Below are 17,589 nucleotides of genomic sequence, written 5' to 3' on the forward strand. Positions count from 1 at the left end.
CCCTGGGGAGTCCGAATCTGCCCCTCCCCCATAACCCCTTCTTCTGGTGAGATCCCAGAGGGAGACACGCAACAAGGAACAACGGAAGATGGAAGCAAGTGCCATTTTATTGCTAGCTGAGATGCCTGGTAGTCCCTTGGGTGGACGGCTCCAGGAAGCTGAGCCGGGGTTAGGACAGGCTCAGAGCTTGAGCAGGTCTTTCCTTCTCCTACCCAAATCTTACCACTGGACTTTGGTGAGCTGAAGACTCTGGTGTGAGTGACCCACTGTGAGTGGTGAAGCCCAGTCAGGATCCCTGTCTCTCACCAGTGGTATTAGAGTGATGGCACTGTCTTCTCTCCTCTGTTGGGGACAACCCAGCGTAGCACCACTTGGCTAAGCCTTGGAGCACAATTTGTTTGCTTTCCAAGGCTGCTCTGGTAGAAGGTAGGGGCCCATCAAAGAGGAACCACGGTCTTTTCTCCACTCCGGGTGCTTGGGGGAGGCTGGCTACAGCTCCTAGATGCTTGGCGGGCTGCCTCTGAGATTCAAGACAGGGGCAGGATCATTCTTCTAGACGCTGGAAGCCACTCTATTCTACCTCAATCCGGACTACTCCCAGGCCCCTCCCTGAGGCCACCCTCCATCCCTCATACCACTCCCTGCCCTTTCTGATCAGGTTAAACCTGGGTCTGTCCTCCCCTCGCCCTCAGTTCCAAGATCCCAAAGAGAATATTCTATAGTTTAGGTGCTATTCTGAAATAATTTGGCCGGTTTGATATAGCACGCTTCCCTCTCCCTCCCATCCCGAGACACACTTTCTAGCCTCCCCTTTCACTTCTGCCTCCCGTTGTAGTGACTCTCATGAAGAAAGATGTCATTTGTGTGCCTCTTTATGATCATCAGAGGTATTACTAAAGGCTTACAAATTTTAATTACTGGCTTAATATTCCTACACAATGACAAAGCAAGTACATTTTATCTGGGACATTTCTCTCCGGTGAAACACAGACAGGAAAACATCGCAAGAAAGACATAGGCACTATCTATTCTCGTCCACTGTGGGGCACGGTAGTGGGCTGGATGACGGCTGCCCACACCCAGCAAGTTCCCATCCCCAGACCCTGTGAATGTGACCTTACTGGGAAGCGGGTCTTTGCAGATGTGATTAACCTCAGTATCATGAGAGGAGGAGATGACCCTGGATTATTTGGATGGCCCCTAAATGCCATCCCAAGTGTCCTTGTAAGAGAGGCAAAGGAGAGACCATGGGGGAAAGGTGAACGTTGGCGGGGTGGGGGGAAGGTGACGTGAAAAAGAGAGATGAGGCCACACACCAACGGACACTTGGAGCCACCAGAAGCTGGGAGAGGAAAGGAAGTATCCTCCCCCCAGAGCCCTCGGAGAGTGGGGGACCCTGCCGCCAACTTGATTTCAGACCTCTGGTCGCCAGACCCGGGAGAGAGGAGAGCGGTGAGTGCTACAGAGCCACGAAAGATCACTAGACTTAGCTCCAGAAAGTTCACCAGTGATTCCTGAGAGCAGAGCAGTTGGAATGAATGGGTGTAAGGAAACAATGGACACGGTGTTTGCAGAACACTCCCCGACATGCTCACTTCGGAGAGTGAGCAGTAAACCAGAAGCCTAAATTACTTCCAGTGTCTGTATGTCCTTTGTCCTGCTGGCTAAACAGGCCCTGGAAATCAGAAGCACCTGTTTCCGCCACCGGCGTCAAACCCAGAAAGAACCCCCGGGCATCCTGGGTCTTCCCTTCTGTCCATCTGGTGTCACCCAGTTCTCGCCCCATTGCCTCCTCCTGCTTCCTACCTGGGACCCTCCTGAATCTCAACTGCAGCCGAGAATTGACTTTCCCCCTTTGACGTGCTATCCAGGGTTTTAGCCAAGAGCGCATTTCAAACTCCATCCCTCACAGACACTACAAAGTCGCATGACACAAAGATCTCTTTGGAATAACAGAGCTGGAAACAGAAATCCACATGTGGCCAATCCTGCTTTTGGCTTGTCTCATGGGGGCAGGGAGAGGACAGGCAGGGGGGGCAGGGGGCTGCCACTGGACCCCGGAAACAAGTCTGCAGAGGGGTCTCGCAGGCCATTGGGACTGACTCCAGGCTGAAGCCTACACAGATCATCATGTTCCTGACAGGGCGCATCATTTCTTACATAAGCTAATAAATCCTCACTTCCTTGTAGGAGGAGAGGTCAGGGTGTCATAGCCAGTTTGGGCAACAAAGGAGAGCAGTCTGAGGCTATTCTCCAGTAGTTGTCTGGGGAAGTCGGGGCTTGTGGAAGAGGGTCCCTAAGACTGTGATCAGCCTCCCCTTGGAGAAGGGGATGACGTGGAGATGTTGGAGCAGGACTGTGGCTTCCCCTGGAGAGAAGGAGTGACTCCCAGGGACCCTGTGCACCCCCTACCCTGTTTCACTGGACACAATAGCCCCACCCACCCCACCCTCCAACCACCCACCCTTCACCCTGGCTCCATGTATGGGCCACTTGTTCGTCTACACCCAGAGCCTGGGGCATGGCCCCCACGCTAACTGGCAGTGGGTTTCAGCTCAGACCTCCCTGCTGAGTCCCGCACCTGGGAGCCCCCTGCTCTGCCCTGGCCCTCGGTAGACATTACCAACTCAACATGCACAAAGGTGAAGCCAGCTCGCCTCACCTCCTCCGGTCTCCTCCTGCGGGCTCCATTTTAAGGAATGACACCAAAGTCAGAGACACAGCAGTCAGCCTGTCCCTGTCCCCGCCGCTCATCGGGAGTCCACCAGCACACCAGGGTGGAGAGGAGCTGAAGCGACAGATGAGCGCGCTGAGGTCTCGGGGGAGGCGAGCCTTCTGGGGCAAACCAGGAGCGCTGAGTTGGGAGAAAGAGAGCCGTGAACTGCTTAGGTTATTTGCAGTGATTCCCCGGGACAGGAAAGGAGTAAGAACGGCCTGCTTCCCTCTCAGCATCCCAGCCCGTCCTTACTGCGCACAGCTCCGGGACGGTCAGGGACGGGTGGACTCCTGACTGCCCACCAAGCGCTGAAGAATCGCTTCCCGGCCTCTTTCCTCCACGCCCGGCGAGGGTGGTGCGGACATGCGCTGCGCTGCTGGGGAGAGCCCAGGGAGCCCGAGTGCGGATCCCGCAGACAGCGCGGCTGGTGAGCCAAGCGTCCCTCGGCTCTTCCGGGAGCAGAGGCTCCTGCCCTGGGAAGGGTTCCTCCTGCCACGTCGCCGCGGGCTTGAATGGAAGTGGTCATGCTCTTACAGAGCTCACCTGCGGGCATAGTTTGGTGGCCAGAAGGGCGCCCGTCACAAGTGTCCCCCGCCTCCGACTCCTGGGCCCAGGGAGGCGTGTGTCAGCACGGTGTGCGGGGGGGACTTCCCACCCCGCCCAGGAAGCAGGTGTGCGTGCAGGAGGTCCAGACATCCGCAAGGACAGAGGAGACGCGTGCTGCGCTCACGCCAGTCCCGACGTTCTGGAAGCCCAGTCACCCCAGGTTATCCACACGCTGGTTTTCCAGTGTTCTTTTATTACATACAATCACTCTTCCTGAAAATTCCCTCTTTGAACCAAATTCTTGAAGTCAGGTGTCTTACACTTGCCAGCTGAGAAGCCTGATTAGTACAACCAAGGCAATGCCTCCTCCTGAGCATGCAGCGCTCAGGACTACAACACATGGGCTGCATGTGGAAAATGTAGGGACCAGCTGTGTGCGGAACGCACACCTATGTCCCACTGAAACACACCGATTGTAAAGCGGAGATCTGCTATTCTAGATCTGATTTTTTGTAGCTGTGGAACAGTAGGGCTGTTGACTCTTGGATGTGTCTTATCTACTAATGGAAGAATGGTATGACCCTAATCATGAGATCACCCCCATAGCTTTCAGAAAGATGCAGTTGATCTAAGTGAATACAAGTACTGTCTAATTATTTGACTAATAAAGAACCACCTTCTAATTCCTCAATAAAGCTCTCTTTAGGCAAAACACTTATGAATAGTATTGCTGTAAAATGTCCAACATTCTCAAATAAAACAATTTACATAATTTAAAAAGGGTTGGGCTGATTATGACAACCAAAGGAAGTGTATAATCCATGATTGTATCTAGATCTAAAAAAAAAAGCTGTACAGGACATCTAGGGCACAAGTGGACCTGATAATGCGACCGTGCCAATGAAGGGTTCCTTGGGTGTGGCAATGGACTTGTGGTTTGGGAGGAGGAGGTCCCTGTTCTCAGAAGGTATGTGGGGAAGAGAGAGGTGAGTGTGGCCATGACTAGTCAAGTGTTCGCTGCAATATTTTAACTTTTCTCAATAAAAAGGTAGGGGTACTTAAAAGAAGAAGAATGCTACTCTGGTATTTGTTGTTTTAAGGGAAAAGGATATTATTAAGGCAACTCTTTCAGAAGTTTTTCTTTTCTTTTGTTTTTAAGTAGGCTCCATGCCCAGCATGGACCCCAATGTGGGGCTTGAACTCACGACCGTGAGATCAAGACCTGAACTGAGATCAAGAACCAGACACTTAACCAGCAGAGCTGCCCAGGCACACTCCTCTTTCAGACGTTTTTTATGCCAGTAGACAGGAAAATTCACAAATCCTGACAGTCACCACTTCTTTGGAGCTGGGAAAATATTGTCCTCTACTTACGCACTATAAAGTCAGATTCCCAAGAGCCATTTTTGGGCACCATCTGGCTTTTAGAACATTCCCAAATCTGGAAGTGGTTAGCAAAGAGGTAGCCCTGGGCACCCAGCAATAATAAATAGGCTGATACTCATCTTGACTGTTTTTTGATCAAACACTGATATTTTGCTTAACGCCGCCCCCCCCCCCCCGTCCCCTCTCCTTTTCTCTTTGTCTGTCTCTTGACCAGGGTTGAAAATACTGGATTAAGAGTCTGTATTTGGTAAAGAAAAGCTTTAGTGTTTCATATAAGCATGAGTTTACAAAGCTATATACAGTCTGGTGGAAAAAAACAGCAAATCATAATATTGTTGAGTTCAACAGATAATTTCAAAAAACAGATTCTGAGTCCTCTCATGAAGCATTTGTAATGTATTTTGACAGTGCTGACCAACGTTTACACCTAAGTAAGAGCTACCTTTTATCGCTCTACTGCCATAGAGAGAACACGGGCTTTGGAGTCAGTCAGATCTAAGTTCTGATCAACATTTCAACTAGGTCCGACTGTCTTCTGCCCCATTTCTCCACTTGTAAACTGGGAAGGACTGTGAAGCCTGAGTAAGAGCACCTGGCAGAGTGCTGGGACACTCTGAGGCAGTTAGGTGCCGATTTCCAACCTTCTCTTTATGTACAATTTTGAAGTTCAGTCACTTTCCCTAGAGCGGATCTCAAGGGGCAGGGGTCATTTTTGGTTGTGACAACAGGGGCATCTAGTGGCCTCTAGTGGATGAGGGATGCTGTTGAACATTATACACGGCACAGGGCAGCCCCCCACGACACAGTATTATCCGGCCCCAAGTGTCGGTGGTGCTGAGGTAGAGAAACCCTGCCACCGAGGGATGCACAACATCAGAGACTCTGCCAAGTGTGCGTGATACAGCTCTGGATGAGGAAATGGGAGATCTGGGGAAGTTGGGTGATCTGTCTAAAAACCATAGTATACTTGGGGAGGGTGCTGAGGGAGGCACAGTTTGGACCCCTGGACGTGAAACCAAATCCGTTTTTACCCCAAAAGGTGCTCTTTCCACTCTATCATAGTGCCACCTCTCCTTAAGTAGAATAAGAACTGTTAAGGGACCTGCACCATGTGACAATTCTGAGAAAATAAAACCACCAGAGAGTGGAACAGCTAATTATTCTAAAGCTTTCAAATATGTCACACATGCTCATATTATTTACAAAACACATGCAAATACAGACTCAGAAATAACGAATTTTGACTGGTTGTCTTTTAAGAAGTAGCCAAGGCTAGCGAAGCTGGACCTCCTGAGAGAAAACCATAGCACATTTGCCAGAGCTAGCCTCAGAGGCATGGGGGATGCTTTCCCATCACCCTAGCCCCTGCAAGAGCTTCACCATGGCCAAACTCCTCCGTTCTTTGGGAAAGTGAATCTATCTCTCCAAATATCATTAAATCAGGACTCAATCTCTCCAGAAAAGTATGACGTGGTTGTTTTGTGCTGATTACATATAGATAGTGAGATACTCCCGCACAGCAAATATCACAGGCAAGACAACATTCTGGGTACAAGTTGACAAGTGGTAATGTCAAAAAAGAAATATTGAACACTGCTGATAAAAGCGAGTCATTGGCAACGCTGAAGTTTACTTTTTGGTCTTTCTAAAAGTAACTCTCATAGCTATTTTTAAAGAGCCATATTGTGCTTTTTCAAAGATAATAAAAATCAAGTAAATATTAGGGATTTTACCCATGAGAGTTAATCATTGCTCAGACTTAATCAATGTTCATGATGAACTAGACTCGAGAAGTCCATTAATGATTACTAAAGTCAGTAAGTATTTTTATTTTATTTTTCTTTTTTCAAGTTTTTATTTAAATTCCAGTTGGTTAACAGAGTGCAATATTGGTTTCAGGAGAATTTAGTGATTCATCACTTACATAAAACACCCAGTGCTCATCAGAACAAGTGCCCTCCTTAATGCTCATCCCCCATCTAGCCCATCCCCCGCCCACCTCCCCTCCAGCAACCCCGTTTGTTTCCTACAGTTAACTATTTGCTGGTTTGTGTCTTTTTCTTATGTTCATCTATTTCGTTTCTTAAATTCCACCTTATGAATGAAATCATATGGTATTTGTCTTTCTTTGACTTATTTCACTTACGGTAATACCCTCTAGCTCCATACACATTGTTGCTAACGGCAAGATTTCTTTTTTTTTTTTTTGGTAGTTGAGTAATATTCCATTATATATACCACATCTTCTTTATTCATTCATCAGTCGATGGGCACTTGGGGTCTTTCCATAGTTTGGCTATTGTTGATAATGCTGCTTTAAATATCAGGATGCACTTATCTCTTCAAATCAGTATTTTTGAATTTTTTGGGTAAATAGCTAATAGTGTGATTGCTGGATCACAGGGTAGTCCTATTTTTAACTCTGAGGAACTTCCATGCTATTTCCAGAGTGGCTACACTAGTTTGCATTCCCACCAACAGTGCAAGAGGTCTCCCTTCTCCACATCCTCACCAACACCTGTTTCCTGTATTGTTAATTTTAGCTATTCTGACAGGTGTGAGGTAGTAATTCATTGTAGTTTTGATTTATACTTCCCTGATGTTGAGCATCTTTTCATGTGTCTGTTAGCCATCTGTAAGTCTTCTTTGGGAAAATGTTCATGTCTTCTGCTCCTTTAACTGGACTATTTAAGTGTTCAGTTTTTTAAGTTCTTTATATATTTTGGATACTAACCCCTCATCAGAGAGGTCATTTGCAAATATCTTCTCCCATTCCAAAGGTTGCCTTTTAGTTTTTCCTCCTATACTGTGCAGAAACTTTTTATCTTGATGAAGTCCCAATAGTTTATTTTCGCTTTTGTTTTTCTTGCCTCACACCTATCTAGCAAGAAGTTGCTATGGCCAGTGTCAGGTTACTGCCTATGTTCTCTAGTGAGTAGACATCTCTAAAAATAATTGTCATTAAGTAACACCTTGAGTGAAAATTAAATATAAAAAATCAATGCTCTCTTAGAGAACTTACCCAAACTAGTCCATGTCCTGAGGATTCTAGGTGATTACTAAATATATATATACTAAATATATATATATACACTATAAAAATATATATATACTAAATATATATATATATAAATTGTGTAAGCCTATATTAGATCATAAAGTAGTCAATGTTGACAATGTGTTTTTTCCCCACATTCAAAAATGCAGTCCTGAGGTCTGCAAACTATAGCCAGTTGAGCCATTTTATTTTTTTTAAAGATTTATTTGAGAGAGAGAATGAGACAGAGAGCATGGGGAGGGGGGCTCAGAGAGAGAAGCAGACCCCCTGCTGAGCAGGGAGCCTGATGCGGGACTTGATCCCAGGACTCCAGGATCATAACCTGAGCAGACGCTTAACCATGTGAACCACCCAGGTGCCCCAGTTGAGCCATTTTAAAAAATACCTCATCTTTACAGAAAAGTGATACTACAGATAATTTCTAACCTTTAATGACAAAAACAGACTTAGACCAGACTGATAGTTCTTCTATCATTATCACCAGGTACTATTTTGGGGTAGAAGAAAAAAAGTTTTCCCATTCATATTTTTAAAAATCTTTCATTTTTTATGAGCTTCCCAATTGTACACAGAACATTAACCTATCTTCACTTCTCAATGGGGGACCATATACCCAATGAGTATATATTAACATGCATTAAGAGAACATAAGAAAAAACACAGAAGAGACAGACTCTAAATGGTTAAAAAAAAAAAAATGAAATTACAAAGTGGGAAAATGTTTGAATGTTGGCAAATGATTAAGATTCTTAATAACATTTTATAAAAAAAAATCAACATTCAAACATTACAAATAAGAATAAAGTATTTAGGAAATAGGAACAGGCAAACAAACTTACAATGTTGAGGTGCACACCACACACACAAAGACAGGTTACTTAGTGCTTAGTAGCTGTTTGGGGTGTGGGCTTTAAAATTCAAGTGACTGGGATGCCCAGGATGTTTTGAGGACTAAACTCTGAAATACCTGGTATAGTAGCTAAATAGTAGATATTATAATAGACTGGCCACAGATAAAACATGAATTCTGCCCCTTGGTGAGGGAAAACTGGTCCTCATTAAAGGAACATAAAACTGTGGCCCCTTAGAGGGTAGTGTGGTTACTTGTTATCCCACACACGCCCAGCACACTCCCAACACACCCCCAACATTTCTTGGCCTTAGAAAATAAGCAGATAGACAGGATTCATTGCAGCATTAGATAGCAAAACCCAGAGAAACCTCTCTCCACCGACACTGGGACTGGTTAAAATATTTTGTTGTATGTCTTCATATTGGAACTCAGGAGAGCAGTGCAGTTACAATACCTGACTAAATTTACATCTTTGCTTGGTTATGGAATTTTAAAAAACAGCCTACACAACAGTATAACACGCATACCTGTCCCAACACACCCCCATCACTAGGAGGACAAGGCTTGAAGGATATGCAACAAGTTAATGCTTTTTTCCCCGGTGTTGGAGTTATATTCAATGCTCTATTAAAAAAAAGTTCAATGTAATAAATACATGCCACTCTTCTATCAGGAGAAAGCATACGTAAGGAGGAGCAAAAAAGGAAAATTGGATTTTCATACAAAGTAACTTCATTTTTGCTACCATTTATATAACCTTCTCCCTCCCAATCCCATTTTTGAGTTAATGACAAAACCGTTTAGAAATGACACCATAAGATGAACTTTATTTTAAAGCTCATAAAAGGCTTCACAATATCAGTTACAAACAGAATCAACATTTCTTCCAATTTACACCTTCACATGACAATGTACTGTATGACAGGAGATACAGTTGAAAGTTTTTGTTCTGCATGCTGCTAACACATTTCACTAGCTTTTGCTTTACTCGTTGATTTTTAATATCAAAGCAAAAAGTCATATTCTATTGGACAGAATTAATATTAGAAAGCCCTTATGAAATCAGACTTAGTCTTGTTTATAAACAGCCACACCCACACACATGCTGAAATGGAGAGCAAAATGCAAGAAAACTACCTTGGCAGGAGCAAATGCTTCAAGATTTTAATCACAGCCCTCTTGAACAAGCAGTACAGTTTGTTTTCTTTTCTCCAAAAGACAAAAGTCAGTTTCATCCTCAGTGATGCAAATGGTAATACTGCACAGAAGCTTAGTATGAATTCACAATTCCACAGGAATCTGAAAGTTACCAAGGCAATTTTCCCTTTTAGGATCATAAAGACTACAGACTTAAGCTTTTTTCTCTTTCCATATAATACACAAAATTTCTAAACATCCTTAAAAAAGAAAATATAAATAGTCTCAGTATGTTATGTAGAATCACATACTATGGCAAAAATATTTTATTCATTGAAGGACTACGCCAATGTAATGTTATCTAGTCCAAGTCCATATTAATGGAACTCTTCTCGTTTGGGTAACATTCTCCATTCTGATGTGGAGGCTCAGCACCAAAATTTTCTTTGCCTTCTAAATCTTCTTCCTTTTTATCAATATTTGGGCCATTTGGAGTTCTTTCCAGCTTGGGTGATTCAATTTTTGGCTTGGGTTGTGTTACGACGGGTTCACAAGTGTTATTCAACTCCTAAGCAAGGGAAACAAAACTGGTAATCAGGTTAACTCTGATCCACCCAGTCATTTTCAATTACTTTCCTAACACACCACCTGAACTGTTTAGTTTTCTGTCAACTCCAATTACACATATCTCGAGGAATTCAATTTCCTCACTACATTTGCCCAAAACTATGACTTGAAGCCTAATCAAAAAAGAGCAGTGAATATTCTTCTATGATGAGTCAGGAACTTGCAAAGTCCTCACATCTTATTATCTCATTTAATCCTCACAATATTAAAGGTAGAAATTATGATCCCCACCTAGGAAAGAGGAAAGATGGTTCAGAGAGGATGGTTAACTAAACCTCAAGATCAGGAAAACTAGTGAGCAAAGAACTGGGATTCAAGATTATAGCCCCCTGACTTCAAAGGCTCACAATTCTCGGGCACCTGGGTGACGCGGTTGGTTGAGCTTCCAGTTCTTGCCTTCTTTGGCTCAGGTCACGATCTCAGGGTCCTGGGACTGACCCCCACATCGGACTCCGCACCTTGGAGTCTGCTTGGGATGCTCTCTCCCCCTCTTCTTCTGCCCCTCCCCCCCCACATGCTCTCTCTCCAAAATAAATAAATAAAATCTTAAAAAAAAAAAAAAAAAAAGCTCACGCTTCTTTAACCTTCATTTTGTTTCAACATTCTTCCAGATGGAAAACATTCTTTGGTTTTCGTCTCAACTTTCTTCAAAGCCTCACACACTCAGCAAGGCCTTCCTTGATCAAATACCAATCTGGGTCCTTCTCCAGTGCCCAGAATCCCCTAATCCTTTTGACTACTTTATTTTTGCCCGCAGCACCTGACCCCATCTGATACACTTCCTCTCCTCGTTTGCTGTCAAGCCTTCCTCGAACCAGCAGGTGACTACCACAGGGGCAGTGACTTTGTACACTCAGAGTTTAACCTGAGAACAATGGCTGCCACGTGGTAGGGACTCAACAAATGTATTTGTTGAACTGAATGAATAACGAAGAAATGGAAATTTAAGAGAAACATATAAGGTCTTCTGTATTTTGTAGTATCAATAATGAACTAAGAAATCTGGCCTCAATCAGGATGAGGTGGAAGATTGATCAAAGAAAGAGCTATGTTTAAGGTTCACAGGATTGCAACTTGAGTCCCTAAGAAAACACAGCAGCAAACATCAGACAATAATACTTACCTTTATTTTTGCTTTAATTTCCTGAGCACGTACAACTGGATCTTGATCAAGACTCTTTTTAGCCTGAGCATTCATGATATTATTCATCCACTCCATCACTTCATTAACAGACTTCTCAACCTTTTTCATCTCAGACTCATCAATATGATTATATTTCTCATCCTGAATGGAAAAAGGCATGGTCATTCTATAGACTTAAGTAAGTGTTTAACAGTGGGGCGCCTGGGTGGCTCAGTCGTTAATCATCTGCATTTGGCTTAGGTCATGATCTCAGGGTCCTGGGATCGAGCCCCGCATCGGGTTCCCTGCTCAGTGGGGAACCTGCTTCTCCCTTTCGCGCTGCCCTACCCCCGCTCATGCTCGCTCTCAAATAGTCTTTAAAAAAAAAAAAAGTATTTAACAGTAACCTCTAACCTGCCCGAATTTTCCATGAAGTTCAAATCTATCTGTGGTCTCAAATACCAAAAACAAATTTCTCATTTAAGAAGATGTGTTCACAGTGAAGGTTCCTCAACTTAGTATCAGCTTATTAAAATCTAGGGTAACTTCCTCGCAACACACAAACAGACTTACGTTATTTCTGAAGTCTGCAGCTATCTTGGCATAGTGCTGCAGTCCCTGTCCCAGTTCTTCAAACATTTTTGGTCGTTCCTCAGCTTCTTGAAACCGAACTTTAACTGGAGTGCCAATTTTCTAAAACAAGATATAATAAATTAACATTTGTCTTAACTGCATTTCGAAAGTTTGTAGTCTAAAACACATGTACCACTTTCTAGGAGGAGAGAAGGACCTACCATTAATTCTTCCAACTTGTCAACATATGCTTGTTTAGCTTGGTCCTCTCCTTCTTCATAGAGCCAGTTTTCGGTCTCTGTGAGCAGTCTCAAAAAATTTTGGTGATCCTATATATGAAACATGAGAAACTGTATCAGGGGCAATTTTACTTTAAAAGTTTTCACAACAAAACAGAGTCATCCTCAGAAGTGTTAAACACTAAGTCACCAATCTTATTTCTAGGAAGGCACTCTGATTAGCTGGATTCTCTTTACTGTAAAGTATCAAGGAACAATGAACACTAGTAGATTTTATATGAGAGATGAACAGTAATTCTTTGGCTTCTCTTTTACATGTGGACACGTGAGAAGTTTTGGTAAACTGCTTACTGCCGTAACAATAATGTATCTCAGAAGTCCAGTTTTGAACAATCTATACACTGAAATGGGGTTATGGAAGAGCAATTATCTTCCCACTCTCCAAAGCAATTAGATCTTGATGAAGTAACTTCCTATTCACTCCCACAACTATCAAAGGGAAATAGACAAGTTGACAATTCAATCACTGAACCTGAAAAAAAGCCATTCTGAACCAATTCCCATAATGTATTTCTACTCTAGCCTTAGGAGGTCTACCCTCAGGTCATCTCTCCTTCAGAATCCCAACCATAAGAAATCCAGGACATGTCAGGGCAGAGCCAAAAACTAACGTTTATTACAAGGTAGTCCAGGGATCTTAGAACTAAAATAGACCCCTAAGTTTAAATTCTTTTAACTTCAGAATTAATCCCGAAACCATCCCAGATTTGTATCTAGCCAATTGTTTTCTAAGCCCCATTTTCACAGTTGTGCTTCTGGGATTTACTCAGAGCCACAATGACTTTGGGAGCTTAGAAAAGGGCTAAGGGGAATAATGTGCCCAATAAACTTTGGAATGACTGGATGAACAAATCTTAGGGGATAAAACAATGACCATGAGGAACCAAGGGAACCAGACTCATAACAAAAAACCAGAAACAAAAATAAAAGGTCTGAGGTCTTTAAAACCAAGGATTTTCTCTTATTTATCTTTCTAGCCCCCATACCTTTAGTGTCATAGACTCTAAATAAATGTTTGATAGGTTCTTTCTTCTGGATGGTAAAAACTAAAAAGTCATTGGGACAAGTTAGAATAAAACTGCACATTACTAATGAGCCTCTTTCCAGGACTCTATTTATATAATTCCTATTTCAAGTTTTCTGTTTTCTTTCTTTTTTTTTTAAGATTTTATTTATTTATTTGACAGAGAGAGACAGCGAGAGAGGGAACACAAGCAGGGGGAGTGGGAGAGGGAGAAGTAGGCTTCCCGCCGAGCAGGGAGCCCGATACGGGGCTCGATCCCAGGACCCCGGGATCACGACCTAAGCCGAAGGCAGACGCTTAATGACTGAGCCACCCAGGCGCCCCTCAAGTTTTCTGTTTTCAAAAAGCTCGTTACATAATCTAGTAGAGACTTAAATGTCAAATTTGATATGAAACACTTTATGAGATTATCTGAATAAAAACAGAGCTCTACACATACCTGCTCACATATAAATTTTTCATATGGTCCACACAGCTTGTCCCTGAATTCATACACATATTCCTCCACTGCATTTTTAGCATCGTTTCTTTCCTTTTCCAATTTATCCTGCATTATCATCTTACCCTGTCAGAGAAGAGAAAAGATTAATTTCAGCTTTGGTCTTCTATTACCTGTAACTAAATGTTAACTAGACTCTAGTGTTAAAATCAACAATTACACACACACACAAAAATTAGTGTTAACAGTTCTAATTTATACATCATAAAGCTTATAACAAATCTTACAAAGTTCTTCATTTACTAAAATACACATAGTGGGTTGTGATTTTTTTTTAATTATATAATAAATTACACGCTTTTGCATCTCGGGTTTAATACCAAGAAGGAAAAAACCCAATTCACTATAATTTTCCTTTTAGGTAGTTATATGGTTGTCTCATATTGGGATTAATATTGGCCAATATATAATCGTCATAGGACGCTGCAACCGTATTTGAGATCAAGGGCTTTAAGTAAATTTATTTATCCACTTACTTAGGAAATATTAATGAGATGTAATTTATTATTAAATTTCAAAACACAATGTTGCCATCTCAATAAAACAAAACAATAAAACCTAATCTCAAATGTTTTCACATATTCTAGACTACAAAGAAGCACAATGTATTTTAACAGAAATATTTAGTGTTGCCTGAGACACCAACTGTACTGTGCCCGGTGCTAGGACATAGTGGCATCCAAGTTCTTCCAAGACCTTGGGCAACCAATTATATACCAAGCAGAATGATCTAGGGTATCGATCTCGTTCATAAGGATGCAAAAATGTAAACAACACTCGGTAAAAAAAATTAAACTGAAGATTCATCCTAGTCCTAAAAACTGTATAAGACGTGGGATATGGGAAAGAAGTACAGCTATTTCTCTATCAGAAGTATGGGTAACAGGGCCAACCAACTAAATACATTCCAGGATGGAAAATAATTACCTGAAGTACTTACCTCTGTCTCAATATACATGTTAAGAAGGTCTTTCCCTAATTGCCAGACCAAGTTGGCTTCAATAGGCAGCTCAACATTCACCACCTTTATTTTGGGCTTTTTGGCTTCTGGAGGCTGGTCAACTTTCTTTTCATTTGCCTTAGGAAGGGGTAAAAAAGAAATGGAAAAATTCCTAAATAATTCTTGAAAACAACAACAAAATCTCCCTACCACACTTACTAAAAATAAAATCCCTAAAATCCTAAATTGGAGGAGTGAAGATCATCTAATTCCCACCCACTCATTTTAAACGGGGCTGCAATTACAACTTGAACATGTCATATTCTCTCTCAAGAATTCACCAGGATATTTTTCTCTTTGCATGTTAAACTTAAATTCAATCTTTCCTGCTAAAACTCTTCTTCATAGATCTTTAATTTTTAAGCCCTGTAAGCAATGTCTAGGACTCCAAAAAAAGTCAAAACTATTATTAAATTACCACATCTTTAAATAACAGTCTAGAATCTAACAGTAACTCAAATACACTGTGACCAATGCTAAACACATTAGGATCACTTTCTATTTCTCCTCTATACTTGAGTCCCTCTAGCCCACTATTATACCTGCTTCAGTTACAATTAGCACTATACTGGTGAGTGCCTTTTAAAGTTTCCTATTGAATTTGGGGATTATGTACATACACACATACGTACATGTATGTACATATGCAGATAAATATCCTTATTCCTACTATCTGCCTTTGAGTCATACCCCTTTTCAAAGCAAACGTAAGGTAGAAAGAGACAAAAGAACCTTAAAATAGAAAATGAAATGACGCAGCAAATGCTAACAGTTCACTGCAGGTTTTTCAAAATATGTAAATACAGGGCTAAAGAAGTAAGTATCTCCTATGGCCTTTAATTTTCCAAGACTTTTCTATGTATTTCCATTTCTACAGGTTCCTACTAGCTGAGATGACAAAGAACACAATTTAGGAAACTCAGCCGGATACCCTGGCTGGCTGGGATGGTCAAATAGGAAGGACTAGCCCATCAGTACAATGAGCACCGCCACTGGATAATTCTGGGAAGTTAAAAGGTTGTTAGAATTCCAGGCACTTCATAGAAGAAACTGGGACTTGAAAAAAGTTCAGTGGCTTGCCTAAAATGACAAAGACAGAGATGGGACTAGAACTCATGTTTCTCAGACTTCTAGTTCAGTATTCCTCAAAGTCAGATGTCTCAGAAGTGTAGCCAGCTGTCTCACCAGCAAGGATCTAGTCAATCAGCCTGCAGTCCCCATGTCTTCTTCACTCTAGCACACACGAGAACCCCCCATTATACTGTGCATGCTCTGGGGGCACAGACCACAAGGAAAATGAATTAGAGGACACCCACACCTCGCCAAAAAACAGGAGTACAACAGATATTTGGGAAACAAATCGATGACAGTACACGTGTGACAGTTAAAGTCAGAATAAGACTCTGACAGTACATTAAACCAACTACTGACTAAACCGATATATCACAAAATGGCACTCGACAAGGGATGGATGAAGAACCCTGCAAAGGGGTGTGTGAGAATGTTCCAAAGGGCTTGACACTAGCGGTCCCACCTACAACAAAGAACATGAGATGGTGCTCAATGTCATGTTCCAGACAGGCACTGAGACTAACAGCACAAGCCCATTAATACTCAACACTAAGTGAGGGGAGGGGTGGGACATTAAGGAGCTGTTGTCCCAAAGAAAGCCATGCTGCTCCACCATCATCATCACAGAACTCTTTTAAGAGGAGAAAAAGGCAGCTTTCAGAGTCAGGAACTAAAGCTCATATTAGGATCCCCACAGGACTGGAAACTTTTACCACCAAGTGGAAAATGTATTTTGGCCAAAGAACAATTCTGCAATTCATCTAAAGGTAAGAAAAAACCAAACCACTACTGAAAGGTTAACAACTTACATGCAATCTGTACAAAGAGTGAAGTTCTGAAAAGCACAGAATGATCTACAGTAACAATGTAAACTTCCCAGTATCTATCTGACCATGAATTTTAAAGGTTTGATTAGAAGCTGTCATTTTTCAAGGGACAAAGCACAAATATTTAATTAAGCTTCCAATACATATTGTGGAAGCATGGCAAAGAAAAATGACTTTGAAGTACAATCTGATTATTAGCAGACCATCATAATTAATTTAATTTTGGCAGGTGATTTGAGAGGAGAAAAAGGTTTACTAAACTCCTATAGCCCGTGTATTTATCATCAGACTAATTCAAGTGAAAACTCATCACACAGCCCTGGGAATGTATCTATTTCTGCCCTCACATTAGCAGATACCTCGGGCACTACAGAAGACAAGAAATGCCATGCATTTGCCTCTTGTTGCTTGGAGTAGCAGTTAATCAAGAGAAGCTTTTAGGTCTAAAGCAGAATATTCAATTCTCTTAGTTGAGCTTGAGTACCTCCAATTTTAATTGAAAAACACAAACAACTAAAAGAAAAACCCTATACAGAATAAGATAACTTGGTGCTTGCTCTTGAAACTGCAGATTTAATGATATCATTAATGATCACATGTTGCAACATTGTCTAAAGGAATGAACTAGAAGAGTCACTCACTTTGTCAGCATCTGGGATTTTGTTTTCTTCTGAGGTAAGTTCAGGTGAAGGGGGAGACTGTGAGGTTTGTTGACCATCAGTTTGTACCTGGGGCTGTGTTCCAGCTTCACTGTTGTCTTGCTGGATATTTTTCTGAAATGAAAGCCCAGGCACAAAGGATGTAGAAAGCAGGTGTACTTATATAAATTTAAAAGGTTAGAGGGCACCAA

At 42.2% G+C, this 17,589-nt stretch overlaps 1 protein-coding gene across 3 annotated transcripts in view; it reads right to left on the reverse strand.

The window, feature by feature from the left end:
- HSPH1 (heat shock protein family H (Hsp110) member 1) overlaps positions 1–17,589 on the reverse strand; it is a 467,085-nt gene that overhangs the window by 431,899 nt on the left and 17,597 nt on the right. Inside the window, exons 12-18 of one of the 3 annotated variants that reach the window (XM_081814801.1) lie at positions 17,381–17,512; positions 14,782–14,919; positions 13,782–13,907; positions 12,241–12,348; positions 12,020–12,139; positions 11,447–11,608; positions 9,359–10,264 (exon numbers count right to left, since the gene is read on the reverse strand). In XM_081814801.1, the coding sequence (XP_081670927.1) occupies positions 10,058–10,264; positions 11,447–11,608; positions 12,020–12,139; positions 12,241–12,348; positions 13,782–13,907; positions 14,782–14,919; positions 17,381–17,512 (993 nt within the window). In that variant the 3' untranslated portion in view covers positions 9,359–10,057. Of the gene's footprint in view, positions 1–9,358; positions 10,265–11,446; positions 11,609–12,019; positions 12,140–12,240; positions 12,349–13,781; positions 13,908–14,781; positions 14,920–17,380; positions 17,513–17,589 lie in introns of those variants that run through there. The other 2 variants (XM_081814802.1, XM_081814803.1) reach the window with 2 other exon arrangements.

Source organism: Leptonychotes weddellii, chromosome 3, assembly GCF_054177405.1.
Source record: "Leptonychotes weddellii isolate Sample4059 chromosome 3, ASM5417740v2, whole genome shotgun sequence".
NCBI classification, from domain to species: domain Eukaryota; kingdom Metazoa; phylum Chordata; class Mammalia; order Carnivora; family Phocidae; genus Leptonychotes; species Leptonychotes weddellii.